The sequence below is a fragment of the Quercus lobata genome, chromosome 10 (assembly GCF_001633185.2).
Source record: "Quercus lobata isolate SW786 chromosome 10, ValleyOak3.0 Primary Assembly, whole genome shotgun sequence".
Classification (NCBI taxonomy): domain Eukaryota; kingdom Viridiplantae; phylum Streptophyta; class Magnoliopsida; order Fagales; family Fagaceae; genus Quercus; species Quercus lobata.
This window is the reverse complement of record NC_044913.1, coordinates 11,498,188-11,525,722: the sequence shown is the minus strand read 5'-3', so window position 1 is coordinate 11,525,722 and position 27,535 is coordinate 11,498,188. Positions and strand designations below refer to the sequence as shown.

The 27,535-nt window shown below is 40.1% G+C and overlaps 2 protein-coding genes across 3 annotated transcripts; one reads left to right on the top strand and one right to left on the bottom strand.

The window, feature by feature from the left end:
• The first annotated feature begins 231 nt into the window (after positions 1–231).
• LOC115965447 (UPF0481 protein At3g47200-like) lies at positions 232–3,866 on the top strand. Its single transcript, XM_031084676.1, has 2 exons — positions 232–560; positions 1,725–3,866. The coding sequence occupies exon 2, from the start codon at positions 1,776–1,778 to the stop codon at positions 3,342–3,344; it is 1,569 nt and encodes a 522-aa protein (XP_030940536.1). The 5' UTR covers positions 232–560; positions 1,725–1,775; the 3' UTR covers positions 3,345–3,866.
• Positions 3,867–13,578: 9,712 nt separating this feature from the next.
• Positions 13,579–18,413, bottom strand: LOC115965446 (serine/threonine-protein kinase ATM). 2 transcript variants are annotated; one of them, XM_031084675.1, is made up of 3 exons: positions 18,281–18,413; positions 18,087–18,159; positions 13,579–17,874 (listed from the first exon to the last, which is right to left on the bottom strand). In XM_031084675.1, the coding sequence occupies exon 3, from the start codon at positions 17,798–17,800 to the stop codon at positions 13,805–13,807; it is 3,996 nt and encodes a 1,331-aa protein (XP_030940535.1). In that variant the 5' UTR covers positions 17,801–17,874; positions 18,087–18,159; positions 18,281–18,413; the 3' UTR covers positions 13,579–13,804. The 2 variants fall into 2 exon arrangements, with proteins under 2 accessions (XP_030940535.1, XP_030940534.1); XM_031084674.1 differs by having other exon boundaries at positions 18,087–18,413.
• Between the last annotated feature and the right edge of the window lie 9,122 nt (positions 18,414–27,535).

Sequence of the window (27,535 nt, the reverse complement as noted above, 5' to 3'; positions counted from 1 at the left end):
TAACTTTTTTGCCGACAAATTGTTATAAAAAAAAAAAAAAAAAACTAGACAACTAGACATGTACTCACAATATTTATTTCACCACATATTTTATAACATCGCAATTATAAAAAATAAATTGTGAAAAAATTTGTGTTCCAAACCCAAAGGGAACCTGCTTTTATTTTTTTTTTCTTTCTTTCTCATCCGCTCGTTCACTTCTTCCTCATCTACTTATTTGTCCGTTTCTTTGACTTCCCTCCACGCACGTCATGTCATCCAAGTTTTATCTTCTCTCACCGGCCTTTCTCTTCTTTCTAGTTTGTTCTTCTTTCTTTTTACTATTTTTCTTCACAGAAACACCCATAATCTTCAGAGGCCAATGGATGGATATTCTTATCTTCCCATCATTAACAAGCTTATTTCAAGAGAGAGAGTGGGGGGGCAAAGATGCCGCTGGCATGTTCGGCGAGGTGTTAGGCGGCAATAACAACCTTTCAGATTTAGATAATTCCGAAGAAGTGTGAGGCTTGGCAAGTCCGGCAAAGAGTTTGTTCAATAGCAACATTGATTTTCAAACGGTAATACGTGTTCAGTTCATTTTGTCTTTAGAATAGAGGGGTAAAATTGGGCTTTTGAGGAAAAAACTGTGGACATTGTTGCGTTTTGCAATTGCAGAAAAACACAGTATGGGGGAGAAAACGTGCTTTTATGTGGAATGAAAAAAAATTAATTAATATTTTGACAAACCAAACACAAATAGCTTTCATTCTTCACAGAGACGGAACTACACATTGGTTCTTGTGGCCAACATAAAGCCACTTGCACCACTTAATTGTTTCTAATTTTTTTTTTTTTTTTTTTTTTTGGTGGTCTGATCATATTTACTACCTTATATGGCTAATAATCATTATCTTACATAAAAAAAATATAGTAGTATTTTATTTCTTTGGGCTATCCTTTTAAATTTTAATTCCTATTTGACATTTTAGGCTGGTGAATGGATTGGGTAATAAACCTGTATTTTTTAAAGATTTTTCAAATGATCTTGGATTTTGAACCTTTTACAAGTTCTTTGATTATATCTATAATTTAGAAATATACAAAAATATGTTAGTTTATAAATAAATGTAATATATATATATATATATATATATATATATATAATCTAAAAATGGCTAGAAATGATACACTAGCAGTGATCGAAGGTGAGAGATATCTCTTCCCGACGTAGGATTGAGCAAATCTATAAGGAACTTCACCCAAAGCGGATAATACCTTCTAAGGGAGAGATTCGTCCCTCTACACCTACATATTTAATTTTTTTACTAAATCAAAAGAACTCTTGTATGGTATTCACTCCTTAGAGTGAATAACACAATAAAATTATTAATAAATGGTCACTATTTGTTAATTTGTTGTGCCGGGGATTATTAGCATTAATTTTGTTGTAACTTTATTGTGTTAATAAATTACTAATAATAATATTGTTGCAACTTGTGTTTTTTGTTTTTTTATTATAATTTTTAAACTAAAGAAATAATTATCCGAATGAAAAATAAAAAAATATTAATTTTTATATAGGATAAAGATTCTTGACTTTGCAAGTCAAGAAATAATTTGAATCATTATATAGGATAAATTCCTAAAAATTAATATTAAAATACATTCACAAATATGATATTATGATGTGTATGCATTTTTCGGTTGGCTAAAATCAACACTGGCAAAACTTTTTTGGTTAGGCTTGCCCCCAGGTTCAAATCCTAGTTGCGTCCCTGATTCTTCACCCAATAATGGTTGCTGTGCACAACGAGGCCCTTTTGAGCGGGTACCTAATCGCCCTCAAGCTCAGAGAAGCTGTAGAATCTGGAGCACCAGCTATAGAATTTCCAGAACAAACTCAGCATCTGCTACAGAAACAGCAGCAGGAGGAACCATCAGAATTACTTCAAAATGACATAGAAAAAAATCTTAGGCAAGCTAGTCAAGACAATACAGCAATTTCACGGGAAAAGATGCGCATTTGCAGAGTCCCCTACTACCTACGAGAAGGTGATTACAAAGCTTATGCTCCTCACATTGTCTCCGTAGGACCTTATCATCATGGAAAGAAAGGCCTACTCGGAATGGATCGCCACAAATGGCGTGCCTTTCATCATGTTCTCAAGCGTACTGGTCATGACATAAATCTTTATCTTGGTGCTGTGAAGGAACTTGAAAAAAAAGCTCGTGCCTGTTACCAAGGGATATCAATTACTAGTCTTGGCATCAATGAATTTGTTGAAATGATGGTGCTAGATGGTTGCTTTGTGATTGAGGTCTTTCGAGTTGCTGCTAAAGGATGGACGGAATTGGGTTATCTTCGAAATGACCCCGTCTTTGCAATGTGTGGAATAATGCATTCCATTAGGCGAGACATGATAATCCTGGAGAATCAGCTTCCACTCTTTATACTTGATCGCCTTCTGGGACTTCAGTTAGGTATGCCAAACCAGACAGGAGGAGCAGCCAAGCTAGCACTCCAATTCTTCTACCCATTAATGCCAACATATGAGCTATTAACAAAGAGTTATGGGAGCAATTTGAAATTAACTCTTCCATATACCTTTCACCCTTTGTCAGATAGCGTTGACCTTGATTGCCTTGCTGTTTTCCGAAGAAGTCTCTTGCAAAGAGGGTCTCAACAGGAGATGAAGAGATGGCTTCTGCCCTTTCTATGCATCGACAAGACAGGAGAAAGAGCTTGGACACCCTGGTCAGAGAAAAAGGAAATTCCAACACATAATCGTGATGCAGATGAACGAAGGCAACAGTTAATACATTGTGTTACTGAACTCAGAGAGGCTGGAATCAAGTTCAAGAAAAAGAAAACAGATCTCTTCTGGGACATAGAATTCAAGAATGGAATTCTCTACATTCCACAGCTCTTGATCCATGATGGTACCAGGTCACTTTTGCTAAACCTTATGGCCTTTGAGCAGTGTCATCTTGATCGTGACCACGACATTACTGCATATGTGGTGTTCATGGACAACTTGATTAACTCTCATCAGGATGTGGGTCACCTCCATTGCTGTGGAATAATTAAGCACTGGCTTGGCAGTGATTCTGAAGTTGCTGACCTCTTCAACCGCCTAAATCGAGGTAAGGTTTTCGAAATCAACGACAGTTACCTTTCCCGCTTGACCGGGGAAGTGAACCGGTATTATGAAAATAAGTGGAATAATTGGCGTGCGAGTTTAAGGCATACCTATTTCAGCAATCCCTGGGCTATTATCTCATTAGCTGCTGCTGTTTTCTTGTTGCTGCTTACTTTTGCACAGACCTTTTATGGAATATATGGCTATTACAAGCCAAGATGAATTCAGTAAGTCCAGGCTGACAAGCTCTCTCTCTCTGGTTGAGTTTCACTTTCAAACCGCAGAGTCGCCAGACATTTTGGGGCTAAAGTGACAACTAAAATAAACGGGGCCTTTTTTTGTAAGGTAAAGGTTTGGCTTTCAAATATGTTTAAAGTTTTGGGTCTAATCATAATAAGAAAGATGTCATGTGTTCTGTCTTGTGTAAACTGTGTAATGTGCATCTTGTGTAATGTGTATGATTCACTTAATTGGTTAGGTAACTTAGGCTAAGTGAGTTATGTGCATAGCAAATGATCATGACTAATGTCATATTCCTATTGACAATTGAAGCTCAAAACTCCAAAAAAATTGGGAACCAAACTTTGTCATTTATTTAAACTAGTTGCAAACGGGGTGTTTGGTAGAGGAGTTTGAGTAATGTTGTTTGAGTGTATTTGATATACGTATGAGTGAAAACGTGTGTAGAAATGTGTATAAGTGTGTTTGAAATGTGAAAAATATTGCTCAAATATGGTTACCAAACGGGCCCGCGATGTGTAGGAAAATGTAATATGATTATTCTATAAGAATGTTATATAAAATTTGTAGGTTAAATAGTGCATGTGATATTTAAAAATATTTTTATTTTTATAAGTTTTACTTTTATGTAATGGAAATATAACGTATTTTGCATTCAATGATATAATGGTACACAAAAAAAAAACATAATTTAATAAGAAATTTTAAATTACATAATTATAATATTATTTTATATTAATGGGGAAGATGTTATTAAAATGACTTTTTTTTTTAAATATACGGTAATCGGTTGACTGACTTTAATATAACCAAGAAAATTTTAAAAAACTTACGTCCCCCATTCCATGGAACAGATAGAACATGTTACATTAAGTTTAAATTATTATATAAATTTAGAATTTTTAGCATTTTTTTTCTTTCCAAATATAAGTATAATATCTACATTATCGAAACTTGAATTTTAAAGTAATTTTTTAAATATTTATCATTTTTAGGGTATGTTTGGTACACTGAATGTGGATTATAACAGGAATGGTAATCTTTATTACCAGGAATAAAAAGTGTTGTAATGGAATAACTAAACATATTCATTAGTTTGGTTGTGAGTTGTAACATTAGAATAAAACTTATGATTTATTTTAAGAAATATCACATTCATACAAATATATTTCCTAGAAAATAATATATTTTAAATTTTAGAGAGATGAGTTATTTTTTGAAGTTTTTTTATTTCCATAATTGTTAGGTGGATATGGAAAGTTTATTTATTCGGAAATGTATTAATATTAGAAATTATTATATCTACTAAGGAATAGCTATTACAACTCTTTTAGAGAGGAATAGTTATTCCTCATTTTAAAGAATAGTTATTCATAACGAATGACTATTCCTTATAATAAAAACATAACCAAACTATTGAATAGTTATATCATAGGAATAACTATTACATTACAGTGCCTATTATAGTCTACCAAACATACCCTTATTACTTTTTTAAGACTTATATCTCTAATTTCTAATGCCTATTTTATTAGTATTTTTTAGTTCAAAACTAAAGAGTTTCACCCAAATAGAATAAAATTTCATACTTTTCAACTCAAAAATTAATAATAATAATAAATAAATAAAAAAGAATTTTTTAGCCCAACATTGAAAAGGCAACTTACAAAAAGAAATTAATTAAAGGCCTAATTAGTCTGAAATGGACCGAAATGAATTGTAGTGGACCAAATGAACCGTTATGGATTGAAATAGACCAAATGAATTGAAGTGAATTGAATAGGCTAAATTAGACCAATTAGACCGAATGAACTGAAATAGAAGGAAATAAAACCTGACCCAAATTCTAAAGCCTAAAATATAATTTTTTCTAAAACAAAAAAGTCGGGCCATGAAAATTAAAACAGCATCGTGGTCCAAAACTTTCATATCCCACTAACAATCCATTTACAGCCGAACCCAGCCCATGAGGCCCAAAAATAAATTCTTCTCTTCTACACACTACCTGTCTAGCACATCAAAAAGAAAGCCGAGCACTGAGCAAAAGATAGAGAAAAAGAGTGAGAGTGGAGGGGATTGAGTGGCGGTGTCGATGACAAAAGGCAAAGATATGAATTATGAATTGTTAAATACACTTACATATGTTTCATTTTACTGTCAAAATGATTTCTGTCCATGCATTGCATTGCATGAGATTGTATGCTTTAGAGCAAAACTACCTAGGAAGTGATCTCATAGCTACTGTCAGTGTACTGTTTATATGTGCCTAGCCCATTGAGCTCAGGCTCAGGACAGGGATGGAGCCAGAATTTAAAGTGAGGGGGCGGTTTTGCTACTGGTTGTATGCAGTGACTTCGGTCTTTGACTTTGTTATTGTGGGGCCCAAATGATTTATGGGCCAGGCCCATCTACCCGGGGAGAATCCGAAGGCCCAAGCCGAGGAGGGCTATGGCCCAAGCTCGACAAAATAGCCTATGGATACCGCCGAGGACAATTCAGTCCTCGGCAAACCCAAAGTCCCCCCTGAAAGAAGGGTAAAAACGGTATGGGACTGAAACTTGGAAGAAAGATCTAAAATATCCAGGGAAAGCTGCCCTTACTGTCATTCAATGCTCTGAACCTGACAGAGCCGCATTCTTTGGTTTTTACAACCACCCCCAACGACTTTGAATATGGGCTGATGGGACAAGTATCAATCCTGGAAAGGTTGACCCTATACGTGGACGAAGGACAATGAACGCAGGGAAATATAAAAGGAAAAATAAGTAACCTAAAGGTGGGAGGTTAGGAAAAATGGCCAAAAACCAAAGCCTCCTAACCCACCTCCAGGAGAAAGACTCCAGGGGTGAAGGAAAACTTAAACTTGTACGAACACCGCGAAAAACCCACCTCCTGTCAACCAGGGCCTAGCCTTCCAAACCCACGCTCTACAAATGATATTGTTAGGGGCCTTTTTACGTGCGAACCCGACACTGTTACGGTCCGCCACGAATTGCGTCCTTACAATTGGCGCCGTCTGTGGGAAAGGCTTGTGTGTTGGTATAAGATGTGGGTCGATAGAGTTTCTTCGTTATTTCTAACCGTTGGTTATAGAGTTTTAGTATAAAGTTCTGCTAGGGGCTACGTTTCTTGACTAGGGGCTTGGCTGAGGAGCTAACTCCCTTAAAGCCAAGGTCTCCCGTAAAGAGCAAATTAGGCACTTGATAGCGTTAATCGTATGGATAAACTTTAGGGGCTTGGTTGAGGAGCTAACTCCCATAAAGCCAAGATCTCACACAAAGAGAAAACTAGGTTTTGGACAGAATCAAGGCATTGCATAGTCCTCGGACTCAAGCCTATGGGGAAACCAACTACCTGGATGAGGAAAACTAGGTTTTGGACAGAACCATGCATAGTCCTCGGACTCAAGCCTATGGGGAAACCAACTACCTGGATGAGGAAAACTAGGTTTTGGACAGAACCAAGGCATTGCATAGTCCTCGGACTCAAGCCTATGGGGAAACCAACTACCTGGATGAGGAAAACTAGGTTTTGGACAGAACCAAGGCATTGCATAGTCCTCGGACTCAAGCCTATGGGGAAACCAACTACCTGGATGAGGAAAACTAGGTTTTGGACAGAACCAAGGCATTGCATAGTCCTCGGACTCAAGCCTATGGGGAAACCAACGGCCTGGATGAGGAAAACTAGGTTTTGGACAGAACCAGGGCATTGCATAGTCCTCGGACTCAAGCCTATGGGGAAACCAACTACCTGGATGAGGAACCGACTATTTAAAAAAAAACTATGGCACATAAACCTAAAATCCATCCGAAGAGAACTCCGCGTTAACAGATGGGTTAATACCTTGATTGCGCGGATTCCTCGGTCTACCCTCTGATCCCCAATATCAAAGGGGTTGATGCGATACGGCGCAACATATTACCCAAAAGCACAACCAAAGCCCCTCGCTACTCGGCTACCCTCTCGGACGAATGACTTAGAGTTTATCGTTCTCGGACATCGCTCTAGTATGCATCGCGCAGCACTCAGCGGTTACCCCGATTAGTTCCAAGAGTTTAATTTATTGATGATTAACCTTGTTATGCTTGATAATATTTGTAAGTTTAAACTAGTAGGAATCTGTGTTAAGGCATTTTTCTATCTGGAATATCATTAAGGGCAAGCTTATATTTAATATTCATGCATAAAGTAGTTGTTACGGAGAAGAAAGATCTGTATAGAGAAATAGACACATATTTTATTAAGACAAAGGAACAGTACAGTGTACAATGAAAAACTGAAACAAAGCCTACATCGAAGCTAACTACGTAAGTAACGAAAAATACAAGAGAGTGAAGATAAAGCCGAGGAGGTAGCACAGAGGAGAAGTTGGCTACTGCCTCGAGACCTTATTCTTCCTCAGTGCTTTTGCACGCCCATAACTCAGGCAGCAAAAGAACCCAACTTGGGGCCTGCACCGGTGAAGAAAAGGTGCAGGGAACCTGACCTCAGGTTAACACCATCTACAGAAAAGGTGCAGGGAGTCGGAAGTTGGGGAGCCCCCGCAAAAATTTGCCTGCTACAAGGCAGACAGCGCTGATGGCGGAAATTCCTTCTTCTGACATACCAAAAATCTGGCATGACCAGAACCTGCTTCGGATTTTGACTAAAAGAAGGAGGAGTACCATCTTCCTCCTGTCAAGACGGAGGACTGGCTTGAATCTGTGCCATCCTTATCCATACCGTATCACCTTGAGGATTCGGTGCCTCTGAAGCGTGCGGAGACCTTTCATCCCCATCCACGCCTCAAACATCTTGCTTTGAGGCAGTGGCACTAGAAAGAGAGATCGCGGATATGGAAGAAATATAGTTCTGAAGGGAACAGGAGAGTTCATGTGCAAGTGAAGTGATCCCCTATCCCATTTATACCCAGAAGTAAACCGGTGGCATTTAATTCACGCAGCGTCCCAAGGAACGCTACAGACAAAACGTCTCTGGCTCGATTTCCAACGTCGTCTGCAACCCTGAGGTTAAAGGAGTCTCGAGAAGGCGCACCTCGAACACTGGGACGCCAAAAAGTACCGCGTGATCAAAGACTACGGAAATACCTCTCAATTCGTGGGCCCAGTAAATTCGCGGCCCAGGCCCGTTCAACATATGGGCCCAGGGACAAAACTAAGGCCTTGCATGGTCCTCGGACTCAAGCCTATGGGGAAACCAAGTACAAAAATTATAATTATTACAAGTTTTGGACAGAACCAAGGTTTTGTATGGTCCTCGGACCCAAGCCAATGGGGAAACCAAATACTTGGATAAGAAAAGGTTTGAATTTCGTAAGATGGGTTACTTGATAAAAATGTCAGGTCACTTCATCCACGGCTTAAACACCATAAAAGGTTAAGACTAATAAAGTTGTAAGGAAGGTGGTGGAACGCCCCAGCATTTAGTCGTATAAGAAGGCTGTTCATTTGGTGGGTGATATATCTTCAAATGGTTATTCCTCACACGGCATCAAACCTTCGTTTTACTCCTCGGCTAGCATAGGGTAAGTATTACTTTTCACTGGTCGGCCTTATTGTGCCAAGCATTTCTATTAAAGTTATGGCGACATCTTTTTATTATCAAGTATTTTGGTCTTAGTCGTCATTGATTTAGATGCTATATTATTGTGCCGAGCAGCGTTTGTAAATTTAAAAAAAAAAGAAAAGGCATAGAGACAAAACATGCGAAATAAAATAACAACGATTTTTATTAATACGAAAAATTATTACAACGTACAAAGAGGGGCTCAAACGAACCTATACAAAATGTGAACTGCCTAAGCAACAATTACATCCGTAGTACAGGTAAGTAAACTGTCAGGCGTCTTTTAAACTCGTCTTCAAAGTCTCTCCAATCTCTGCCTCAATACTGCTCATATTACGATAAGAACCTTCTTTGGGAAAAAATGGCGGAGAAAGAAATAGTAAGGAAGAAATCAATGAAGAAGATGGAGGACATGAGTAAAGAAGGAGGAGAAGAAGAGAGAAGAGATGAAAAGAAAGAAAAAGGAGCAAAAGAGGGAGAAGTGAAAGCACCAGGATGGATCTGGTGCTGGGAAGACTAAGAAAGGGAGACGGAGGATAGCCCCAGTGAAGGAAGAGAGGAAGAAGTAGAGACACTTAGTCCCTGCCTCGATCCTGACTCCCAACACACTGGAGCCATACTAGGTATGCTCATAGGAGAGCGGTTGGTACTGATGATGGGGGTTCTCGATTCAGTCACGCCGAAAGTTTGACGTGACAAGTCCCTGCTTCGGATTTTGACTGAAAGAAGGAAGAGGTTGATTTTGAGTCTTCGCCATTCCTGTCCCGATCGAGCCATAATAAGCTTTATTGGAACATGGCGTTTATGGGAGGGGTTTGGCTCCTGCATCACTCGTTGTTATGGTAAAGTGTATCACGATTTAGTTTATAAACCAGTGGGTAAAATGAACCCTAGGGGAGGCCAAGTATTTCAAATCTCAGAAGGATGAAAAGGAATTCTTTACAAAAACAATAACCTCCTCCCTTCCTTCTTATACAGAGGGTGGAGCGGGAGACATTTAATAGGTTCAGATCTCCAAAGGAATCTGCCAACACAAACATGCCGGTTCCGTTTCTCCACCCCATCAAAATAAACCGCCGAATTAAAGTAGTCTCGTAAATAGTGGTCATTAAAAGCACGTTTTGGGATACCCAAACGATAAGAACGCATCAAGGGAGAAATCAAAAAACTGACTCATAGACCGGTGCATTTCTTGGACAGATGAAGAGCCGCCAGCATTATTAGTAGGCCAAATTGATTGGGCCGTAGGAAGAGGTTCGGCATCACCAAAACCCCCCTTTCCAACCAAGAGGTTGGACAGCCGGGTTTTGAGGGGCTATTGTGGGGCCTAAATGATTTATGGGCCAGACCCATCTACCCGGGGAGAATCCGAAGGCTCAAGCCGAGGAGGGCTATGGCCCAAGCTCGACAAAATAGCCTATGGATACCGCCGAGGACAGTTCAGTCCTCGGCAAACCCAAAGTCCCCCCTGAAAGAAGGGTAAAAACGGTATGGGACTGAAACTTGGAAGAAAGATCTAAAATATCCAGGGAAAGCTGCCCTTACTGCCATTCAATGCTCTGAACCTGACAGAGCCGCATTCTTTGGCTTTTACAACCACCCCCAACGACTTTGAATATGGGCTGATGGGACAAGTATCAATCCTGGAAAGGTTGACCCTATACGTGGACGAAGGACAATGAACGCAGGGAAATATAAAAGGAAAAATAAGTAACCTAAAGGTGGGAGGTTGGGAAAAATGGCCAAAAACCAGAGCCTCCCAGCCCACCTCCAGGAGAAAGACTCCAGGGGTGAAGGAAAACTTAAACTTGTACGAACACCGCGAAAAACCCACCGCCTGTCAACCAGGGCCTAATCTTCCAAACCCACGCTCTACAAATGATATTGTTAGGGGCCTTTTTACGTGCGAACCCGACACTGTTACGGTCCGCCACGAATCGCGTCCTTACAGTTATTACTTAGTCACTTAGCTGCTAGTTGTATAAAATTTTTTAAATAGTCAGATTGTTTGTTTTAAGTAAAATTGGTTGACTAGGCTTATTTTTATTTTTATTTTTTTTAGTTTTACTATTGATAATTTTTGTTATTGTACTAATTTTTTTGGGCTTGTATATTTCTTTTTTAAATTTTAGACTAATAAATATTTTTTAATGGTCTTTAAAATGTGGAAAATTTTTGAACTACAAACTTTTTTACAAATTGCCGATAATGTAAGTGGTGAATCCAAATGCGAATCAATAAGAATTTGCTATCTTAACCATTTGTAAAAATGTTATAGAAAAATTTGTGACTATAACAATACTCTTAAAAGAATCAATGATATTTTTAAGAGAGTAAAAGTGTAATTTTCTAAAACAAAATTGTTAAAATTAGTACCCATATACTCCGTATATAATAATATTTAAAAAAAAAAAAAAACAATTGGCCCCCATGTCCAACCATGGCTCAGGATCAGACTACTTTACTTGTACACTATATTACTTGCTGTATACACCTATAGATGGAGCTCTAATCTCCATATTTAGGATCACAGTCTTGTTACAGCAGTTGCATCAATTTGACTTGCTTATCATTTTGGGAATAGATATAAGCTCAGGACATTGGAATCAAGCTGAACACTAGTTAATTTGAGGCAGTCCACGTACCTCATCTTATACATAAAAGTTGAGACCTAGCAGACGGGCTAGGTTGGATGGGTTCAAGTTTGATTCGGCCATGTGTGAGTCAGATTGGATTCTGGTGAAAGTTGGATGGATTTGGACCGAGTTGTGGAGCTTATAATCTTTACCTGACCTTTGACGGTTTTTTTTTTTTTTTTTTTTTTTACATACAAACAAATTAAATAAATAAAAAAGAGACTTGAGTATACTCTCTTTTTCTTACTTCAAAAAAAAAAAAAAAATGAAAACACAAAAAATATGAATGTTATATTATTTACAAAAATTCTTAAATTTACAATTTGAAGCTCATTAGCCTAATGATATCACAAAAGAATGAAAGAAAGATATGACTTCACAGACTAAATATCAACCTCAAATGCATTTGTTGTAGTATATAAAATGTGAAATAAAGTTAATTAACAATATGATCTACATTGGATCTCACCTGAATCGCCTATCTATCCCCTCTTGACTTTGTAATATAGATGATTACATATAAGGCTGACTACAAGCTCGCAAATTAGCGTTTTGAATGATGATAATAATAATAATAATAATAATAACAACATCAAGGTTGACAATTGAATGCAACAAAAAATGGATGAGTGCAAGACCAAAGAGACAAAGATGAGTCACAACGGCAGAGAATGTGAAACAAATCAAATCATGACCACATGAGAAAATGAAATTCTATTTTTTTTTCTTCCTAAAAATAAGGAGTCCACCCGCCTAACCCATCAACCAACCCAAGCCAACCCATTTTTTTTAACAGACCAATTTTGGGTTGATCTTATTTTCATTTGGTTTTTCAAGAGTCAAATAAATCCTTACCCATACTTGTTTTATCTTTTGGGTTTGTCAAATTAACAAGTCTAGGTTCTCAATTATGCTGAATCTCCTATCCATGTTCGGATGCTGCAAAGGATGGATAGAGCAAGAGTAATGGAAACGACATCAATAAGTAGGATCATCAATTCACATCACATTGGGAATTGACCCATCAAATTAACCATCTTTAGCAGGAAATGAAGATTCCTTCCTCTCAACACTTTTCTAGGAAGATGGAACATATGAATTAATAATGTATATGTCCAATGCTGAAGATTTTTTTTTTTTTTTTAGAGAACAGAAGAAAATTCATTTAGATACATCATCAATTAAGTGGGACTCAAGGAAAGAAGGGACTTCCTCCATCCAGTAATGACATTCAGTAAAATTAATAATGTACATTTCCAATGCCTGAAGTTGATTCTTCATTGATAGGACACAACTTTTTTAGCAAGATAGGACATATGTATTGATAATGTATATGTCCAATGCTGAAGTTGATTCTTCACTGATAGGACACCACTTTTTTAGCAAGATAGAATATATGTATTGAAAATGTATATGTCCAATGCTGAAGTTGATTCTTCATTGATAGGCAATCTAAGGTAATCCATCTTCCCCATCCCACTCATCGGTTGTCTTGCATCATTGCATGAGTAGCCTTTTATGGTTTTATTGACATAAAGAATCTAAGATTGTATTTAAACCCCAAAAGTATGCACAATGAAATCTCAGGAAGTACCTAGCATTTACTGAAAGATGCAAGACAAATGTAAATCGCTTAGAACAGAAACATTTTTCATATCCCAAACTGGAAAAACCAAAGTGGGTTCAAATCAACCAATTTCTCCTCTAAAGCAGTCTAAAGTTCAGATATTTGGGCACAAGGCCTCCCCTCTGTTTAACTCAAACTGGGTAAGCCGGTAAAACAATTTCTCATAGTGGTAGAAAATGGCTTGGCAAAGTTTGTAACCAGCTGTTCAACAAGGTTTGCTGGCTCTAGGTTTGTTCTTTCAGCCAGGAACTCGGAATTAGCAATGAGTTATCAAGCATGACGGCCCAATATTATATGACTACCACATGGCTTAATTTCAAGAAACACATACATATGGATTCCCAACAACAGAAAGCTGTAATTATACGAGAAAGAAATGAGAAAATGAGTAAAAATGCATGTAGATGCCTAGATATGAGCCATTACTTGTACCCCTTCAATTGCAATAAATCAATAGGTTCACAATTCTAACATCCACGTCCAGAGACATGGAGAGAGTACAATAGCAAATGTCAATTTACGAATCAAAAGGACCCCAACCAGTCTATCAATAGCTTTGCTATGCTAATAAGCAAATCTAAGATAAAGTACTTCGAATCCTACATTTCCTATTAAGTAGAGGAAGAACCAGCCATGGAGGTCACCTTGTGTAGAAGGCCTTTAATTTCGCTCTCCAGTTTAGCTCTCATCTCTGGAGAAAGATTATCTCCTGACTTCTCCAGCATTGATGTCATCATCTGAAGGTTTTGCCTTATAAAGTCAAGTGGAGGCGCCTCACCAGGGTTAGCCACTGACCCAGACGCCTTTCCAGGAGTCATAAGTCCTTCCTTTGTTGGAGAGCCAAGAGTTGTGAGTAAAGGCCCCTCTGGTTCAAAAACTCTGGAGCTAGCTGACAGATTTTGGAGCCGATAATTGACAAGGGCTGCACCAAAAGGGTTATTCATCTCTAAACTCCGAGAAGCTTCCTCAGCATCAGCACTTTTCAGAAAAACCACCTGGGCACTACCAGAATCTTTCATCGACTGTGTTTCTGATTCCTTTAAGGGCCCAAACCTGCAAAATGTAGCGAGAAAGTCTTCTTTTGAAGGCACAGGAACTCCTGGGGCAAAGGTCAACAGAAGAGCAGTCCCCGGAGCTTCTTTGTTAGTATTAGGTCTCCGGACAGTCAATTTACTTCTTGGATGCTCTGACCTAGCCTTTTCTTTTCTCTGTCTCTTCTTCCGCTCTGGTTTGATTTGAGATAAATGCCCATTAGTCTCTGGAATTTCCTTTCCAAACGAGATATATTCACCACTTATTCCATTTAAATCTGGTATGCCCACAGTAAGTTTATTCTCAGCTGGTGCTTTATCCTTCCTCTTTCTCCCTCTCTTCCTCGGTTTACCTTCAGCTGAGAGGAGGCCAATCTCTTGTGGATCTTTAACCAAGAAGCCAGGGCTAGCATTACTTCCCCCAAAATTCAGTACGCCAGCAGAGTTCATAAATAATGAAGGCGCTTCTTCCTTCCCTTCCCTGTCATTTTTCTGAGTAATACCTTCAAAAGAATGTGGGCTCACTACCCCCAGATCAATGACCAATGAACCAGTCGTAGTAATGTCTCCATTCAGATGTTGTACACCAGAAGTAGTTTGAATCCCTGAGTGCCCTGAAGCAGCTTCTTTCCTCTTTCTCTTTTTCTTCTCAGGTTTACTTGCAGAAGCAACATGGGCCATAGCCGGTTGATCTTCAACAAATGGTAAGTGTGTAGCAATGTTCCCATTCAAATCAGGTATGCCAGTCACTTGTTCTGTTTGCAGACCCATTGGACTTGCTCCATTATTTAGCTGTGTTTGCTTAGGTTTACCATTTGACATGAGATGGTGATCCTTCATAAATGAGCTACTTGTAGCAATATTTATATTCACATCTGATAGACCTGAAAGCGGTTTAGTCTTCAATCGCCCCGAGGTTGCCTTTCCTTTTTTCTTTCCAATCTTCCCCTCAGGTTTAGGGTTGGATGAAGGCAGACTTATCTCTATAGAATCTTTCCCCGTATGCGTATCAGGGCTTTTGTTAACATCCAGTACACCAGAGACATTGTTTCCAACTACATTTGGTATGCTAGAGGTAAGTTCAGCCACTGAACGCTGCAAGGTTTCCCTCTTCTTCCTTTTCTTCGAACCAGATTTAGTCGCAGGGGAAGGGTGCTGATTCTCCAGTAGATTATTTTTGAACAAGTTGGGCTCAGCAGCTATAGTCTCATTTTGACCAGCCATATTCTTGCAGGACAACTCATAAATAGATTCATCATGATACACCGAAATTCTATATCTGGAAAAGAACCACTCAATTGAATCAAAATTTTCTTTCTCAATTGGATATAGGCAATTCACAGCTGTAAAACGGAGTTCAGAGAGCAATTGAGCTGAAGATTCGTTTATCAACTTTGAATTACCATTCCTATTACTCCCACTAATGACTTTCTTGTACCACTTACTCCAGAACCTCTTGCTGCTACATTTAGCAATTGCAGGGGACTCAGTGATGTGATCAGAACTGATATCTGCATCCTCTCCATCAGGAGCTATTGGAGCCTTGGGGTCTTCTGTTTCAGCTGGCAAGCCCTTTTGTTCCCAGTTTATGTATGGGTAAGATAAGTACCTGCTCTTCTTCCGTTCTCTTGACTCAAAGCCCGTTTCAATTCTTCCCTTGCTCCCACCTTCAACTTCAGAATCCTTTGCCCTCTTTCTCTTCTTCAATTTTGATGCCTTGCCACTTGAGACAGTAACTTTATTGGCAACATTACTTTTGCAGTTCTCTTCATTCTTCTCTTCTGAAAAAACTTGATGCCTTGATACCTTTGATTGTTTCTGCAACCTAGTTAATGGCGTGCTTTGCAAGTTCTCTTCAGCTGGCTGTGTACTTTGGTCTTCAATCTGAATATCGGATTTTCTTTTAACCATTAACATTTCATCATCATTGTCTTCAACAACATTTGTTTCTCGGAGTTGATGCATTGGCAATTGTAAATGCCCTCTGGAACTGTAGAACGCTGATACACGATTTTGTGCAACAGCAAACTCAATCATTCCAGGCTTGCAAACTGCCAAGGCAAATTTTTTGAGTTGTGCTAGAAAGTTTGCAGGTTGGAACTGAGAAACTGAAAATTCATCAACTTCACCAGAGACAGGATCTGGTCCTGTAGCTCCTTCCTTGGATTGAGGAGACTGAGCTGACAGCTGAATTTGTTTCAAAGCACAAGAACAAGTCATCTCCAACTTCACACGCCTACCAAACTCTTGTGCAGCCTTCTCCACAGCTCCAAGGAAGCTTCTAGACTTGTTCTCTCGCAACATATTTTCAAAGTACTTGTGGAAAGGCTTCAATTGAGATGGACTGCACCAAGCAACATGGCTACTCCTGATATATCCAATAAGTAAACAGTTCCTCTGGTCACCCTTTGCAGCATGCTCCGGGGCATCCAAAGGATCATAAATCTTTCCTGGCCACCATGTCTTACTTTTTGTTTTAACCCACACAACATCACCCACAGAAAAATTATATTCCTGATTCTCAATTCCACTTTCCTCCTCATCTTCAGCTTCTTTTGACTTCTCTCCACTACCAGTCAATTCAAAACATTCTTCTTCATCAAGTCCATCAGAAGGACCACAGATATCCACAAAAAGCAATATACCATCTCCCGAAACTTCAATCTTCTTAGCTGGATGAATTTCATCTAATCCTGACCCATTGTCCTCTTTCATCCCCTCCTCTTGCACAATCTTCTCAACTCCCACATCCTCACACCCATTACTCACCAAACCCACCAAGTCCCCATCCAATTTTGATTCCACTCCCACAACCACATTATCCCTATCAACCTCACCATCTACCATATAACCCTTCTCAATACTAACACCATCCATGCCACCCTCCCCAATATTGGTCATCGATTCCACGCCCACAACCACATTTTCACCTTCAACACCACCATCTCTTTCCTCAACTTCAACCTCTCCATTGACCAATTCCACTACGTCAATTCCAATACCACCCATACCACCCTCTTCAACACTGACCATTGATTCCACACCCACGGACACACATTCACCTTCAACACCACCATCTCTTTCCTCAACTTTGACCACTCCTTCCACCACTTCCACATTGTCAACCCCAACACCATCCATGCCACCCTCTTCAATGCTGACCATTGATTCCACACCCACAAACACATTTTTACCTTCAACACCACCATCTCTTTCCTCAACTTCAATCACTCCATTCATTACTTCTACATTGTCAACCCCAACACTATCCATGCCACCCTCTTCAATACTGACCATTGGTTCCACCCCCACAAACACGTTTTCACCTTCAACACCACCATCTCTTTCCTCAACACCAACCACTCCATTCACCGCTTCCACATTGTCAACCCCAACACCATTATCATTCACATCAACCCATTTGTCATTTCCTCCAGCAGAAATCTCCAGAATGGACTCAAACCCATTATAGTTCCCACTTGAATTAAACAACCCAGCAAACCCAGAAGATTCTTCCAGGCTTTTATCACGTGGGTCATGGGCTTCTAGGGTTTCTGGGGTTTTGGGGCTCTCCATATACAAAGAATGTTCAAATTTCCAACACTCCTTTTCCTTTTATCCCAATATATCAACCTCACTACCACATCACACTGATCAAAAACAGAAAACAAACACAAAAATGAAATCTTTGTCACTACATAAGTACATAACTTTTACACTGTTCATAGAAAGATTCTAAATTTTCAATCAAACACAACACACACACAGGAAAAAAAGCAAAAAAAAAAAAAAAAAAGCCAAAAAGAACATTTCATTAACAGGTACAAATTACCCAAAAGAAAAAGAAGAAAAAATAAAGTACCTGAGGAACATAGAACTTAGCATTACATTAGTGGATGATCCAAGTAGCCCCAAGTTGAAGAACCAGTTTGATCCTAAAGAGAGCGAGAAAGAGAGGTCGATGATGGATGAGTTTAAAGGAGAAGAAAAAAATTAAAAAAAAAAAAAAAAGTTGTTTGCTTTGAGAAAACAGTGTTTTAGACAAAGGCAAATTACTCTAGAGAGAGTGATAGAAAGAAAGATCCTCTTTTCATGTGACTGAGAGTGCTGTCCGTACTTAAAGGGGTTATACTTAGGACTGTCCTGGCCCTGTTGGCCAAACATGCAAGAGAGAGAAAAAGATAGATTTCGATAAATAAAAATAGATTGTTGTGTTCTTTTCTCGCACGAGTGGTGAGTTCTGTTCGTGATAAAGTAAATCAGTTCTTTCTAGATCTAATTAAAAAATACAAAATATCACTTTTATATGGACCCACTATATCATAAATAATATAATTATTTATGATATGAAACTTATGTACTTGAATCTCAAAAAGATAAGTGCAAATCTAATGTTATTTTATTTTTTCTTTTTCTTATTTTCTTTTTTTCTAACTTATTCCTTTGCAAAGTTGAGGAATCCTAGGATGCTACCTGCCCGGACTTAATTAAATGTGTTTGACTTGGTTCATTTTTCATCTTTATTCTACTTATTTATTTATGAACAGTTTTTTAATATTTTATTTTTTTATTATACTGATGGAATCTTTATTTATTTCGGAAAAAATAAAAACTATTTTTAAAAATAAAATAAACCATGGGATCTTATCAAAAAATAAAATAAAACATGAGATAGACACATTGGTGTCTAATATTTTGGTTCACTAAGCATAAACGAAACCTTACAAAAGTACGAGTAGTTAATGTACCAAATTTGATGAAACAAGCTTGAAGAACTTTTCTTTTTCAAAAAAATAATAATAATAACTTGAAGAACTTCTCTTTTCTTCATTAAAAAAGAAAAAAAAAGAAAGAGAGATATTGTACCACAAGAGCATTGTACTAATTGTAGACAATATATATATATGTAAGGACGCGATTCGTGGCGGACCGTAACAGTATCGGGTTCGCACGTAAAAAGACCCCTAACAATATCATTTGTAGAGCGTGGGTTTGGAAGGATAGGCCCTGGTTGACAGGCGGTGGGTTTTTCGCGGTGTTCGTACAAGTTTAAGTTTTCCTTCACCCCTGGAGTCTTTCTCCTGGAGGTGGGCTGGGAGGCTCTGGTTTTTGGCCATTTTTCCCAACCTCCCTGTTGGTGCTCCTTCCTTTTTATTATATAATCCGTCTTGGTTGATCCTGACCCTCCACTTGTAGGTCAGGCAGGAGCTTATTTCTGTATCCATCCCATCAACCGTCCCGTCTAACTTTCTATTAGTTGCATGAATCGAAGTTTACACCGTCCAAACGTCTTTTCTCATTAATCAGCTCTGAGTATTGGCAAGTGCATTTACTAAAGAGGGGACGCATTTTCCTTGGTCCAATTTCACACCCTGATTCCCTATGGGCCCCATTCCGTTCACATCCCCTTGAGGGGGCTTTTTGGGGATTGCCTACACCATGGTGTTGGTCTTCCCATTGAAGTTTTGGAATGCCGAGGACAGGGTAAGTTCTCAGCCGTTCCCCTTGCTACCTCGGCCACTGATCATTCGTCTTCGGCAAGATACCTCCTCGGCACGGGCCCTGGGCCCAGATAGAGTTTGGGCCGGATTGCAGACCTCTCGGACCCACAATATATATATATATATATATATATATTGTTTTCTCTTAGGTTCTTACATTTTCTTATGTGTAATTTTTTTAATTTTTTTGTTTAGATATTAAGTTTCACTGAAAAAAAATTTCCTGTTATATTAATATTTTTAAGGTGTAAAAGTTATATGAGAAAAATAAGGATAAAAAAATAATAAAGAAACAAAATTTTAATTCAAGAGAAAAATGTGTAAAAAAATATTGTTTCTTTTCACAAGTTTTATGAGTTTAAACACTTTATGTGGTAACATATTATTTTTCATAACCATGTGTATAAGTAATACACCCTCAAAAAAAAAAGTGTATAAGTAATAATATTTGAAAATAATCATATAATAAACTTCATAAATTGATATTATTTTCGAATTAAACCCCCAACGTTTAGATGTATAAATGATTACTTATTACTATATGGTTTGAAACTATTATATTTTAATTGTTTTATGAGTTTGTATTAAACCTATATAAGGTGTACTTGAGGTTTATCTAATTACTATAAATCATCATATGAAAATTATAACATAACTTATTAAGATATAAAATTAAACCTAAACAAAAAAATAAAATAGATATTGTTATCTTTTATTAATATTCACAAGAGTGGCATTTTAATTATAGTACAAATTGGTCTAAGTTTTATACATTATTCTCATCCATAATGGATACAAAACTCTGTAGGTTTGCAGGTGTATCATATAAGGGTTATGGAGATATGCGTTAGTTATAAATTTTGCTCTCCTAAAATAAAATCTTGGCTCCACCATTAATAGAAGAGGCTTATATAAATAAAAATTAATAGTGGGCGCTAATAGATATTTTTTTAACAAAATTAAAAATTCAAATTTAAATGAAATTTGATTTTCGGATTTATTTCGTTACATAGAAGATATTAACATCAATAATATTTATGACTTGTACATATAAAAAACTGTGGAACACGGAGAGCATAATGTGAGAGACTAACTAGAAGATTATCACTAACGAATCAACACTTATGCTTGCAGTCATTTTGCATAATCATTTTTTTGAGAGAGAGAGAATTAAGTCATTTTACATTATATATATATATATATATATATATATGTGGGGTCCAAATGATTTACGGGCCGGGCCCATCTACCTGGGGAAAATCTGAAGGCCCAAGCCGAGGAGGGCTATGGCCCAAGCTCGACAAAATAGCCTGTGGATATCGCCGAGGACGGCTCAGTCCTCGGCAGACCCAAAGTCCCCCCCCCCTGAAGGAAGGGTAAAAACGGTATAAGACCGAAACCAGGACGAAAGATCTAAAATATCCAGGGAAAGCTGCTCTTACTGCCATTCAATGCTCTGAACCTGACAAAACCGCAGTCTTTGGCTTTTGCAACCACCCCCAACGACTTTGAATATGGGTTGATGGGACAAGTATCAATTTTGGAAAAGTTGACCTTATACGTGGACGAAAGACAATGAACGCAGGCGAATATAAAAGGAAAAAGGGGTAACCTAAAGAAAGGGGTTGGGAAAAATGGCCAAAAACCAAAGCCACCCAGCCCACCTCCAGGAGAAAGACTCCAGGGGTGAAGGAAAACCGAAACTTGTATGAATACCACAAAAAGCCCACCGCCTGTCGACCAAGGCCTAGCCTTCCAAACCCACGCTCTACAAATGATATTGTTAGGGGCCTTTTCACGTGCGAACCCAACACTGTTACGGTCCGCCACGAATCGCGTCCTTACAATTGGCGCCGTCTGTGGGAAAGACTTGTGTGTTGGTATAGGAAGTGGGTCGATAGAGTTTCTTCGATATATCTAACCGTTGGTTATAGAGTTCTAGTATAAAGTTTTGTTAGGGATTGCGTTTCTTGACTAGGGGCTTGGTTGAGGAGCTAACTCTCTTAAAGCCAAGGTCCCCCGTAAAGAGCAAACTAGGCACTTGGTAACGTTAACCGTATGGATAAACTCTAGGGGCTTGGCTGAGGAGCTAACTCCCCTAAAGCCAAGATCCCACACAAAGAGAAAACTAGGTTTTGGACAGAACCAAGGCATTGCATAGTCCTCGGACTCAAGCCTCTAGGGAAACCAACTACCTGGATGTGGAAAACTAGGTTTTGCCAAGGCATTGCATAGTCCTCGGACTCAAGCCTCTGGGGAAACCAACTATCTGGATGTGGAAAACTAGGTTTTGGACAGAACCAAGGCATTGCATAGTCCTCGGACTCAAGCCTCTGGGGAAACCAACTACTTGGATGTGGAAAACTAGGTTTTGGACAGAACCAAGGTATTGCATAGTCCACCGGACTCAAGCCTCTGGGGAAACCAACTACCTGGATGTGGAAAACTAGGTTTTGGACAGAACCAAGGCATTGCATAGTCCTCGGACTCAAGCCTCTGGGGAAACCAACTACCTGGATGTGGAAAACTAGGTTTTGGACAGAACCAAGGCATTGCATAGTCCTCGGACTCAAGCCTCTGGGGAAACCAACTACCTGGATGTGGAAAACTAGGTTTTGGACAGAACCAAGGCATTGCATAGTCTAGGGCTGTCCATCCAGATCCGGAACCCGACCCACCCGTCCCAACCGTCCGATCCGGCCCGATAACCGGCCGATCCGACGCCGGTGACGGATCGGCGGCGGGTCTCTACTTCCTGAACCCGAAAACGGCGGGTCGGTTGGCGGGTTTGAGGCTGAGAAACCAATATTTAACCGACCCGACCGTATCTGACCGGAAATCGCACCTTTTCTGTCCGATCAGTTGAGATCCGGCCTGAACTCGAAGGAAAATCGCCCATTTTCTGTCCGACTTCGAAGGCTTAGGCGAGATCTCGTCGACATTAGGCCTGATCTCTTAGAGATAGGCCGAGAACTCATCGAGATCCGGCCATATCTCGCCGAGATCGGCTTGATCTCTTCGAGATCCGCCGAGATCTCGTCAAGGTCCGATCAGGTCTCGCCATATCCGGCGACTTTTGGCAAAATCCGGCAGATATTCACACAACCCGAAACCGACCGAGGACCGATCTGAACCCGGTGAAAATCCGACCACCCGAACCGACTCCGTTCACGGTCGGCGGCGGGTCTAAAAATGGAAAACCCGAAATGATCGGGTCGGTTCCGGGTTGGGCACAAACCCGACCCGGACCGACCCGTGGACAGCCCTAGCATAGTCCACCGGACTCAAGCCTCTGGGGAAACCAACTACCTGGATGTGGAAAACTAGGTTTTGGACAGAACCAAGGCATTGCATAGTCCTCGGACTCAAGCCTCTTGGGAAACCAACTACCTGGATGTGGAAAACTAGGTTTTGGACAGAACCAAGGCATTGCATAGTCCTCGGACTCAAGCCTCTGGGGAAACCAACTATCTGGATGTGGAAAACTAGGTTTTGGACAGAACCAAGGCATTGCATAGTCCTCGGACTCAAGCCTCTGGGGAAACCAACTATCTGCAACTCATTGCATAGGACTCAAGCCTCTGGGGAAACCAACTATCTGGATGTGGTTGGACAGAACCAAGGCATTGCATAGTCCTCGGACTCAAGCCTCTGGGGAAACCAACTATCTGGATGTGGAAAACTAGGTTTTGGACAGAACCAAGGCATTGCATAGTCCTCGGACTCAAGCCTCAAACCAACTCTGGATGTGGACTAACCAAGGCATTGCATATCTGGACTCAAGTGGGGAAACCAAATCTATGTGGAAAACTAGGTTTTGGACAGAACCAAGGCATTGCATAGTCCTCGGACTCAAGCCTCTGGGGAAACCAACTATCTGGATGTGGAAAACTAGGTTTTGGACAGAACCAAGGCATTGCATAGTCCTCGGACTCAAGCCTCTGGGGAAACCAACTGCCTGGATGTGGAAAACTAGGTTTTGGACAGAACCAAGGCATTGCATAGTCCTCGGACTCAAGCTTCTGGGGAAACCAACTACCTGGATGTGGAAAACTAGGTTTTGGACAGAACCAAGGCACTGCATAATTCTCGGATTCAAGCCTCTGGGGAAACCAACTACCTGGATGGGGAACCAACTATTTTAAAAAAAAACTATGGCACATAAACCTCAAAATCCATCCGAAGAGAGCTCCGCGTTAGCAGATGGGTTAATACCTTGATTGCGTGGATTCCTCGGTCTACCCCCTGATCCCCTAATATCAAAGGGGTTGATGCGATACGGCGCAACATATTATCCTAAAGCACAACCAAAGCCCCTCGCTACTCGGCTACCCTCTCGGACGAATTACTTAGAGTTTATCGTATTCGAACATCGCTCTAGCACGCATCGCGCAGCACTCAGCCGTTATCCCGGTTAGTTCCAGGAGTTTAATTTATTGATGATTAATCTTGTTATGTTTGATAATATTTGTAAGTCTAAACTAGTAGGAATCTGTGTTAAGGCGTTTCTCTGCCTAGAATATCATTAAGGGCAAACTCATATTTAATATTCATGCATAAAGTAGTGGTTACGGAGAAGAAAGATATGTATAGAGAAATAGACACATATTTTATTAAGACGAAGAAACGGTACAGTGTACAATGGAAAGCTGAAACAAAGCCTACATCGAAGCCAACTACGTAAATAACGAAGAATACAAGAGAGTGAAAATAAAGCCGAGGAGGTAACACAGAGGAGAAGTTGACTACTGCCTCGAGACCTTATTCCTCCTCAGTACTTTTGCACGCCCATAACACAGGCAGCAAAAGAACCCAACTTGGGGCCTGCACCGATGAAGAAAAGGTGCAGGGAACCTGACCTCAGGCCAACACCATCTACAGAAAAGGTGCAGGGAGCCGGAAGCTGGGAAGCCCCCGCAGAAATTTGCCTGCTACAAGGCAGACGGCGCTGATGGCAGAAATTCCTTTTTCTGACATACCAAAAATCTGGCATGACCAGAACCTGCTTCGAATTTTGACTAAAAGAAGGAGGAATACCATCTTCCTCCTGTCAAGACGGAGGACTGGCTTGAATCTGTGCCATCCTTGTCCATACCGTATCACCTTGAGGATTCGGTGCCTCTGAAGCGTGCGGAGACCTTTCATCCCTATCCAAGCCTCAAACATCTTGCTTTGAGGCAGTGGCACTAGAAAGAGAGATCGCGGATATGGAAGAAATATAGTTCTGAAGGGAACGGGAGAGTTCATGTGCAAGTGAAGTGATCCCCTATCCCATTTGTACCCAGAAGTAAACCGGTGGCATTTAATTCGCGCAGCGTCCCAAGGAACGCTTCAGACAAAACGTCTCTGGCTCGATTTCCAACGTCGTCTGCAACCCTGAGGTTAAAGGAGTCTCAAGAACGTGCACCTCGAACACTGGGACGCCAAAAGGTACCGCGTGATCAAAGGTTATGGAAACACCTCTTAATTTGTGGGCCCAGTAAATTCGCGGCCCAGGCCCGTTCAGCATATGGGCCCAGGGACAGAACCAAGGCCTTGAATGGTCCTCGGACTCAAGCCTATGGGGAAACCAAGCACAAAAAAATATAAAAAATACAAGTTTTGGACAGAACCAAGGCCTTGTATGGTCCTCGGACTCAAGCCTATGGGGAAACCAAGTACAAAAAAAAAAATTATTATAAAAATTACAGATTTTGGACAGAACCAAGGCCTTGTATGGTCCTCGGACCCAAGCCAATGGGGAAACCAGATACTTGGATAAGAAAAGGTTTGAATCTCGTAAAGATGGGTTACTTGATAAAAATGTCAGGTCACTTTATCCACGGCTTAAACACCATAAAAGGTTAAGGCCAATAAAGGTGTAAGGAAGGGGGTAGAACGCCCCAGCACTTAGTCATATAAGAAGGCCGCTCATTTGGTGGGTGCTATATCTTCAAATGGTTATTCCTTACATGACATCAAGCCTTCGTTTTTCTCCTCGGCTAGCATGGGGTAAGTATTACTCTTCACTGATCGGCCTTATTATGCCAAGCATTTCTATTAAAGTTATGGCGACGTCTTTTTATTATCAAATCTTTTGGTCTTAGCCGTCATTGATTTAGATGCTATATTATTGTGCCGAGCAGCGTTTGTAGATCCAAAAAAAAAAAAAGAAGGCATAGAGACAAAACATGCGAAATAAAATAACAACGATTTTTATTAGTACGAAAAATTATTACAATGTACAAAGAAGGGCTCGAACGAGCCTATACAAAATGTGAACTGCCTAAGCGATAGTTACATCCGTAGTACAGATAAGTAAACTGCTAGGCGTCTTTTAAACTCGTCTTCAAAGTCTCTCCAATCTTTGCCTCAATACTGCTCATATTATGATAAGAACCTTCTTTGGAAAGAAATGGCGGAGGAGGAAATAGTAAGGAAGAAATCAATGAAGAAGATGGAGGAGATGAATGAAGAAGATGGAGGACATGAGTAAAGAAGGAGGAGAAGAAGAGAGAAGAGATGAAAAGAAAGAAAAAGGAGCAAAAGAGGGAGAAGTGAAAGCACCAGGATGGAACTGGTGCTGGGAAGACTAAGAAAAGGAGACGGAGAATAGCCCCAGTGAAGGAAGAGAGGAAGAAGTAGAGACACTTAGTCCCTGCCTCGATCCTGACTCCCAACACACTGGAGCCATACTAGGTATGCTCATAGGAGAGCGGTTGGTACTGATGATGGGTGTTCTCGACTCAGTCACGCCGAAAGTTTGACGTGACGAGTCCCTGCTTCGGATTTTGACTGAAAGAAGGGTGAGGTTGATTTTGAGTCTTCGTTATCCCTGTCCCGATCGAGCCATAATGAGCTTTATTGGAACATGGCGTTTATGGGAGGGGTTTGGCTCCTGCATCACTCGTTGTTATGATAAAGTGTATCACGATTTAGTTTGTGAACCAGTGGGTAAAATGAACCCTAGGGGAGGCCAAATATTTCAAATCTCAGAAAGATGAGAGGGAATTCTTTACAAAAAACAATAACCTCCACTTTTCCTTCTTATACTGAGGGTGGAGCGGGAGACATTTAATAGGTTCAGATATCCAAAGGAATCTGCCAACACAAACATGCCGATTCCGTTTCTCCACCCCATCAAAACAAACCGCCAAATTAAAGCAGCCTCGTAAATAGTGGTCATTTAAAGCACGTTTTGGGATACCCAAACGATAAGAGCGCATCAAGCGCGAAATCAAAAAGCTGCCTCATAGACCGGCGCATTTCTTGGACAGATGAGGAGCCGCCAGCATTATTAAAAGGCCAAGTTGATTGGGCCGTAGGAAGAGGTTTGGCATCACCAAAACCCCCCTTTCCAACCAAGAGATTGGACAGCCGGGTTTTGTGGGGCTATTGTGGGGTCCAAATGATTTACGGGCCGGGCCCATCTACTTGGGGAAAATCCGAAGGCCCAAGCCGAGGAGGGCTATGGCCCATGCTCGACAAAATAGCCTGTGGATATCGCCGAGGACGGCTCAGTCCTCGGCAGACCCAAAGTCCCCCCCTGAAGGAAGGGTAAAAACGGTATAGGACCGAAACTAGGACGAAAGATCTAAAATATCCAGGGAAAGCTGCTCTTACTGCCATTCAATGCTCTGAACCTGACAGAGCCGCAATCTTTAGCTTTTGCAACCACCCCCAACGACTTTGAATATGGGTTGATGGGACAAGTATCAATTTTGGAAAAGTTGACCTTATACGTGGACGAAGGACAATGAACGCAGGCGAATATAAAAGGAAAAAGGGGTAACCTAAAGAAAGGGGTTGGGAAAAATGGCCAAAAACCAGA